The 9,043-nt window shown below is 39.2% G+C and overlaps 1 protein-coding gene across 1 annotated transcript; it reads right to left on the minus strand.

Annotated features, from left to right (window-relative positions):
- Nucleotides 1-3,280: 3,280 nt before the first annotated feature.
- On the minus strand, nucleotides 3,281-7,568 carry FAM210A (family with sequence similarity 210 member A; the record flags this gene model as incomplete). The annotated part of the gene is made up of 3 exons (XM_079533983.1): nucleotides 3,281-3,547; nucleotides 4,824-4,935; nucleotides 7,120-7,568. 3 exons carry the CDS (start codon nucleotides 7,566-7,568, stop codon nucleotides 3,281-3,283), a joined length of 828 nt encoding a protein of 275 aa, XP_079390109.1.
- Nucleotides 7,569-9,043: the final 1,475 nt, after the last annotated feature.

The following is a 9,043-nucleotide window of genomic DNA, read 5'->3' on the forward strand; positions in this document are numbered from 1 at the left end:
TGACTTCAGGACCCACCCCATTCTGGTCTTGTTTGACTATTTTGGCTCCAGTCCTCCCTTCAGCTGAGACTTTGCCTTTGAACATTGCTTGGGGCACAGCTTGAAGTCCTGTCTGGATTGGGTCCTCCTGTCTTTGTCACTGTTTCCTGTCTGGGCTCTTACGGTGCCTCCAGTATCATCTTAGGCAGCTGCTTCACCTCTAGCCTGCTATTGGGCTGCAACTTCTGCCCAGGAGGCTACTGCACATCTGGTCCATGTTTTGGCTGCTTCTTCCGATCCAGCCTGGTCTGATATTGGGCTCTACTTTGTCACTGTGTCACCAGACTGTGACGCAAGACTTCAGGTCTGACTCCACTTCTGCCTGTAACTTCAGCCCCATCCCAGTTGTAGGCCATGATTTAAGCTCCAGCCACCACCTTGGACCTCCATCTTTCAGGTCTAGCCTGACACTGGGTTGCTACTTTAGCAACAAGCTCACTGTGCAGCTTTGGCTAGGCCTGGTAGTAACTTCAGTTACAAACTTCAGCCCCATATCTGTGGCTTCATTTCCAGCTTTGACTTTTGCCCTGGCCCAATAGTGGGTGCTGTGGCTCCAGCTGCTATTCCCTCTCGGGCAGTGACTTTGGCTTTGGTCCCATCTTTGGCTCTGGCCTGTGCTTGGCTCACAACTTCTGTTCTGACTCCATCTTGAGCTATGACTTCCCTGAATCTTACACAGGCCTCTGACTCTGCTCAGGTATATTTGGGATATGAGTTCACCCCTAGATCTTGCTCAGGCTGCTATTTCAGTTCTGGAAACTTGTCAGGCTACGATTTTGGCTTGAACTTGCCTCAAGCCTTTATTTGGGCAATGCCTTCAGTCTCACCATGGGCCACTAGAACTCTGGCTGCTTTTTGGGCTGCCACTATGGCTCTGGCACCACTCTGGCTCCCGCCTCATCTCAGGCCGTAACTTCAGATCCAGGTCCTCCTTGTTTGCTGCTGTGGATCTTGCTTGATACAACTTCATTTCCAACTCCTGCTCCAGCAGCCACTCAGAACCCTCACATTCATGCTTATCAGCAGCAAAGTCAGTGTAATGCTCTACAGGATCACTGTATATGAGGGAGAAAGAAGGCAGAAATTGAGGAAGTCACTAAAGCAGCAGTTTCTCCACTGCCTGTATGGCAGCAAATTCCTTCACCCTGGTCCCATCAGATCTTTGATGGTTCTGGAAAGAGGCAAGGACAACTCCTCTCCCTTCCAGGGGATGAATCACAAAACCTTTCTCTTTCCCAAGCCACCGCACCTGCATCTCTTCCTTCTGTGCTACCACATGCACCTCCTGAGGCTGCTTCACATTGAGGCACACTGCCATCACATGTGTGCCAACTGTGGGCAGCACAGTGCCCCTGTGCAGCTCCTGCCTGGTGCAGGGAAGAGCTGAAACACAACTGGCACTGAATGTCCCAGCCTCCAGCCCCAGACCACGCCATGCACAGTACAACGCTGCCTCCCTCCCCCCCAGTTTTCCATTTTCCCAGTCTAGGTCAGAAAAGCATGTTCAAGGACAGTAAGGAAAAGTACACTAAAAGAGGAGGAGGAAAAGTATCTCAACTCCAATTCTAAAGTAGTACTCACCTCAACACTCTCAAGAGCTTGCAGTTAGAGAGAATTCCTTTTTAATAGTATTTGTCGGAAATGTGGCACTTTACATCTTCAGGACACTGAATATACAATGATTATTCCTCACAACAGCCCTGTGAGGTAAGCATTAGATTGCAGTTACTATTTTGACACATGGACAGAGGCAGAGAAGTATGCAATCAAACCTGCACAATTGAGTTATTGAAGTTCAACGGACTTAAAAATGGACAGGTTCTTGGTGACTTCACTGACAAAGTAAAAGAGTGGGGTAGAAATGATACTTTATCAGTTATTTTCTTTTATCTTAGTTACAATACTTAGGGTCCAACTCTGCTGCTTTATTTATCTATCTCCCTGCAAAAACAAAAAAAAAACAACAACCAAACAAAAAAAACCAAGCCCACAAAAAAACCCCAACATCTTTAAGCAAAATGCACATGCAGAGATTTACTAGGAAGTGAGGGCCATTACAGAAACAGGAAAAAAATCCACTCCGTTCAGCCTAAAATTTGAGTAGAACTAAGAGAGAAGCTTGCCAGTTTACTCAAATAGAGCAGTTTCACCTTTAGTCCTTTCAGCATTTCAGGTACAAACAAGTATTTGCTTGATGTAAGAAAACGTAGAGTTTTCTGCTAGACTGCAATCAGTGTCTCAGGAAAGCTAAACTGTACTACAGACATCCAAGAGATTCTTGGACAGGAAAAGAAACTTTGGGATTTAACTCTAACTTTGCATGTATTTAAAAAGTTCCATTAGTATACCTATTATTTGAGTAAACCTCTCTTCTGAATTCGTTTTTTTTGTTGCTATAGGACTACCGTGAAATAATAGAACAGTTTTGTAAACTTCAACATAATAAAAAAAAACTAAAGTTTTTAATATACAATAATTGATTCATTGTAATAACTTTCTAGTGAAAATCAACTTTAGAAAAAGACAGTATAGTTGACAGTATGGCTGTTGTGATTAACTCATCTTCCTATAGTTTGCAGTTGAGATTTCTGAAAAGATGCACTTTCCAAGAAAGGTCTGTAGCAGTCCCAAACTGTGAACTGTCACAGATCAGCTGAAGTCCATGTAGCTGTTATGAATTCATTCACGCTGAGTAACTAATCCGTTCTTTTCTTCATGTGCAGTATCAGTGACAATGGTCTGTCTCCAAGTCGAGAGATGATCACGATTAAGGAGGTCTGAGATTACATACTTAGAAATACAAAATAAGTGTTCTTCCCCAGTAGAGACGTCTCCATTCTCATTTATCGGAAGGTTCAGTCCGATGGGATAATGGCTGTGCACTAAGATGGAGGAGTAAAGTAGTGGCTTTAATATGAAATCATCTTCATTTTGAAAAAAGAAAAAAAGGGGGGGAGGGTTGAGATGTAATTGTTGACACTATTACCACTGGATGTGAACTTCTCATGTGAAATTTATTTTTGCTTCTGTTAATTGAAATTTTGTCACAATTTATCTCTCCCAGGAAACTTCAGCCTTCAAGAATATACATAATTCTATATTCACAGTGAAGCTGTAGTCTGCAGACAAAAAAACCAAAACAACAAAAAAAACTCAAGAAAGGTCAGAAGTGCACTTTGTATCTCCTGCCTCAAAAAAGGTTAAAGTGCTAAGTTAGAGATCTCCAAAAATTAAGCATCTCTTAGTCCTTTATTTTTTTAAACGAAACTTTATCTTTGGTTTCTTGAATCTTTTCCGTGATTTTATCCTTTGTTTCCTCCATTTTCCCCGTGATTTTATCCTTTGTTTCCTCCATTTTCTCCGTGATTTTATCCTTTGTTTCCTCCATCCTATCTTGTAGATATTCCTTTACTGGTGGTGGTGTGGACATGTAGCCACTCTTACGCAGATATTTAACAGTGAAGGATGTTCCTCCCAGAGTCACAGTGTATCTGGCAGGAGTTGCAATCTTAAAGAAATAAAACAGGACAGTACTATCAAGCAGAATGTATTCTTAATATTAACAATGTACATTGACCAGTGTCAGACACTGAAAATATCTTCTGTTTGTTAAGAAATAAAGCAATTTACAGTACATGCTGCAGAAACGCATACTTCCTACTTAAGTACCCTTTTGACAAACCAGCACAGGCATCAGAGTTGCATTTTAAAAAACCTCCCTAAGCAGTTTGTAGAAAGAGCACTAACTGCCTCAGAATGCAGTACAGAACAGGCAGCACATGAGCACTCAGCTATATATAAACAAAGAAGAAATACTAACAGGGTATGCTTTGAATTCTAAAATCCACAAGAGTACAGGTATCTAACTTAAGTCTAAAATTAGGACCCGCTTATGGAAAGCCAAAGCTAAGAGAGACCTTAAGAAGTCAGCTAGCCCAGCATACAATGACCAGGTTTGTTATCCTAGAAAGTTTAAACAAACTTGTTCTTTCAGGACTTCAAAGATCGATGTATCATCTTCTCTTTGCAATTTATTCTAGCGCTTTCACGTCTGCCAAATCTCACATCTGTAATAAAACCTTTGTCTTTAACCGCATTTCTTTATTGATCTCTTTCAGGCACAGGAGGAATTGGCAAGAGTAATGCTTTCACATTTAGTTGGGGGTGGGAGGGGCCTTAAAAGAACAGATAAGCAGCATATCACATCTGGAAAGGAAACCAATGAGTGGCATTCGAAGTGAATACATTACTTTGTTTTTGCATTGTCTGACATATTTCTGGCTCCCTAAAACAGACTTTGCACATACAACAATTAAATGAGACCCAAACCTAAATCTAAGTAATTGATTCGAGTGGACAGTGAAAGTACTTGACAACAATGGAGGAAAACAAATCAATTCACCTCCAGAATATTAAAAATAAATAAATAAATAAATAATCCACCTACACTCGTCTGGAAATCATAAAGCATTTGAAATTTACTTCTTTATCCCTGTTAATTATTTCAGGGATACAGAGGACTAGCTTAATTGTAATTAGATCTCTGAGAGAAGACAATCATCCTGCAGCAAGAAAGTTATTTTAGAAGTACAGACTCTTTAAATGAACACAGAGCTCATACTAACTTGCATGTGACTATTCGTATTACAGAAATGAATGCTGAAATGTGTCTAACTATCAAAGAGAGAAAACAGCAATATTTTTTTCCTGATTTAAACAAATAAACACTACTTATTTAACTAGGCAAGATATAGAGCTTGTTTGCAAACCATAAAAATACTTACTTTATACAATGCGTATGCAGTTAGTGCATTTCCACTCTGGGAATTTTTCAGGATGTCTACTATCCTGTCTGGTAAGCCAATCAACTCTAGGAATGGAACAACATTCACTCCTCTACCAAAGAGAAAAAATAATTGAAAATGAATAGGATGGCATACGAAACCCGAACAGTGGTCTAGAGCATCATTTCCATTCTTTAACTCAGTCACACAATCTTTTGTTATTCGATAGCAGATGTTTTCATACAAACAATGCACTTCTGTTTTGTATGTGTTGGTAAATTAATGTGTTGCTTCCCCCTCCCCCCCCCCCCAAGCATTCCACCAGGAGGCAGCCCATTTACATTACCCCTGCTGAGCTGAGCAGCTGCAAACCTAACCTGCATTCCAGCTTACTACGTTTGGAGGTGCACAGGTAGAGTAGGTTCTGAGGCAGCTGCTCAGGTTCCAGTTGTACAAGTTCCGTTCAGTCCAAAATATTTTTTTTCCCCTTTTGAAACCTCAGACTAATCTGCTCACAAGTCGAGGGCCCAGCTTTCAGTGTCCTTCCTTCACTTTTAAATGAAACAAATGGAACGTGGCAAAAGGATGCAAATGTTATATGCACAAGACTGCAGGGCTTTTGTGCTCATCTGTTCTATCTGGTTAATACTGGTTAATACGAGGTGGCGGCATGGGTGGAATGAGCTCTTACTATAATGTCTTTCTATCTGAAAATCAGAGAAATTATATCAGCACCAGAACAGGGGAAAAAAAAGGCAGTCCTCCTTAACACTGTAAAAGAAAGCTACATGCAGTTATACATCTGATACCTCACTTCCCCAAATTTAGAAATGTTGTATTATTAGCATCATCATCAATTTCTATCTACTATTTCCAGCATTTTAAGTGTTTCTCTATGCATGTGATCACTTTAGCAGCAGGATCAGGAACAGTATCAAGCAGGAATTTTCTAACAGTTACCAGAATCAACAAAGGCCTAATTCCAGAGAAGAAAACTGAGATCTACTAAGACCTAAAAGACAGTGTTAATCAATGCTGTTAAATAAACCACGGCCATTTAGTCATGCACCATGAGCAGTCATTCTGAAAGTTATTCTTCTGCTTCAAGAGAGTGCTACTCCTGTAGCACAACAAATCAGTTTTGTTATGATTAGTTCCTACTTAAATATTTCAACTGCTTTCATCTGTTAAATATGTATTTTAGCAGCTAACCTAAGCACTTCAAGAAAACAAACTTGAAAAGCCTGGATGTGAGTATCAACTTGGATTCATCCAAAGCAAAATATTTTTAATAGCTCCAGACCTTTATTCTTCCAACATGAGCTAAACTTAGAATGACATTTGGATCTATAGCTCCTAGAAAGGGCAATGATGCCAGCTGGTTAGAGTCACTAAAACAAACACTTGTGTGGTAGGGCATTCTGTTGTCAAAGCCCCATCCTTGCCACCAGAAAATGTCATTGTTTCATATGTTCTATTATTAAATATGCAACACTAGCAATCCAGAGATAAACATTTACTTATATTTAGCAAACCATTTCCACATAGACAGTGCTCTTTCATCTGAACTAATAGTTCCTAGCTGATGTAGTTCTTTGTAATAAATGCCATTTTCCAAAACATTACCTGTCCCACACTAAACAAGTTTAAATTAGAAATATGTAAGGACTTTTTTTTTGGCCACACAACTTAATTTTCCAATTAAAAGTCTGTGCTACAGACTTAGAGTAACTTTTTTCAGTAGAGGAAGGGAAAGACAGTAAGCAGAAATAAAAAAGGAAAGATGTATATTTTGTGAGGAGCTCAGAGTGAGGTAAAAGATTTAAAAATCCAGTCATAGGAGAAGACTGGGGATGAAGGGAGATGGAAGGGGTGAAATATCCTTCAAATCCAAAGGCAAAGAACAGGTCTATAAAGATTTTATCTAACAACTCAATCGGGATTCCAAATCTCCAAATTTATATCTGGTGGAAGTTTACTAATCATTTCAATGCTGTTTATATCCATGCATATTTCAGGGAGAGCTACATTCTTGCAAATACTACATTTCCTAATGCAACAAATGCACACCCAGTATACAGCAGTCACTGCATGAAAACATTAAGTACACGACAAGCTCATGAGCCCTACATACTTTCAGTATTAATCTTATGCTTCAGGTAAAAACGTGGCCTCATTTCTCTATCATGTACAGAGGCATTTTTTAGCACAGATTAATAACTTACATCCTTTCATCTGTGAAAGTCCAGGTCAATTAAATAGCAGCACTGCACACTGCAACAAAATATCAACTTACTTCATGGCTGCATAGTAAAAGGTTCCAAACCACACGGTGGAAGTCACAAGATGAACGGGAATCATGACTTTTCCATACTGTTTAAAAGTTTTCTTGAATCTTTGAACAAGGCTAATTGATTTGTCTTGTAACGGATCAGGATCTGAAGCATCTGACTCTACAGGGCTCTGCTTGGATACTTCAGTGGCTGAAGTCAAAGGTTCTCTCTCTTCTGGTGCTTTCCTAGGAGTGTCTGCTGGCTGTGATGAAACAGCGCTGCTCTTTGAGGCAAAGAGTGCTGCACCTGCATGAAGACATCGTTTAGGAGGGTCCAGTGCCAAATTCACTTTGCATCCAACATGAGATGCCACCGATGGTCCTTTTAAGCCATGAAAGGCACCAGTGCGAGGAAACAACAAACATATCCCATGGGCCAGCTGAGAAGCAGTATGTAATACACTCCTTTGCATCTTGATGAAATGGGGCTGAGGTTTCTGCAGAGAAGAAACAATAGGGAAATTGTAAACAAATTCCATTCCAATTAACTGATTTGCAATTGCTCAGTGTTACTTAATTCTGAAGTTTTCTCTTTTCCTATTCCTCTGCTTCAGAAGGTTTTCCCATCTTCTTTCACAGAAACGGTTATTTTCTAGAATTAAGCAAATCCTGTTAGATTTCACCTCTTCACTTCTGAAATAAAATATCCCCTTTGAGCCCCTCAATGCTCATTCTGCTGCCTGAAACCATTTTCAAGATGTTTAGTGACACCTACTGCTTCATCTGCACAATATGGTACAGGTATTGAAGTTACTTCATTTTTAGGAGTAACTGGTATCTCAGGTGATACTTCCAACCTGCACAGATGTAGTAAGACCTAACCGGAGTGCTTTAGTGATAATGGGATGTTCTTAAAAAGATACCACACACAACATAATTAAAATTAATTACAGTATTGAACTAAGAGAAAAAAATCATAGTTAGGAACAAAATAATCCCTGTAATCTCAAATGTTAATTACAACACAAAGAACATTTTAAAACTGCAGATCATCCTCTTATAGCCTTATGATTTATTAGTTACTCTTGAAAATTTATAAGAACCACTGTGAGGGTCTGCATAAAACAAAACAGGAATTTTGTTTGGTATGTATAATAACTTGTAACAGCAAACTACTGAACAACCAACTTTCCTTCCCACAAAAGAAAAATGGCTCCAATTGATTTTATATAACTAATGCCAGCTAAGTCAGTTATGTTACAACACGCAAATCTTCCTGATGTTTTCAGGTGCGTAACTACCTTAGTAAATCTTGATGCAAACTAGAAATCGTTCAAGTTTATTTAAGCTCCACAGTCATCTTTGCATCTCCTTCACCTACTACAGCCTTTATATACATTTTAGTCAGGTTTTTTCATAGTTAAATTATCTAGGTTATTGAAAATGGTAAATAATTCATAATATAAACCGTGGTTTAAAATAAATGAACTCATACATAGCCTTTATTGCTTTTCAAATATGCAACAAAAAGGAAAATATTTTATCTTCAAAAATTGTTGCTCTTCCAATAGTTCCCTCCTTTCAAATACATGTCTTGAACATATTGACAACTCTGCCAAAGTAGAAAAAAAGACACATTTAGAGAAAATACAAAGAACAGCCAACAGATGCTATTAAGATCTCTGGTCAGTCTGAAACCTTGCTTACTGAAGATGCACCAGTGTGGATTCCATTTTGGACACTGACAAACCAATGGTAGGGCTTTTTTTTTTCCTGCATAAGTTCCTGGGCTCTGAATTAGTGTTTCATTCCAAGTTCAAGGACTTAAAAAAAAAAAAAAAAAACCAACTTAAAATTCTTAAAATTCCCCTCAACAGGAGGAAGCAGTGGGGTCACCTCAGTGTGTTCAACACTCGTCAGTCAGTGGCTCACTGTGATGGGTAAATAA

The sequence above is a fragment of the Tetrao urogallus genome (genome assembly GCF_951394365.1).
Source record: "Tetrao urogallus genome assembly, chromosome: 3".
NCBI classification, from domain to species: domain Eukaryota; kingdom Metazoa; phylum Chordata; class Aves; order Galliformes; family Phasianidae; genus Tetrao; species Tetrao urogallus.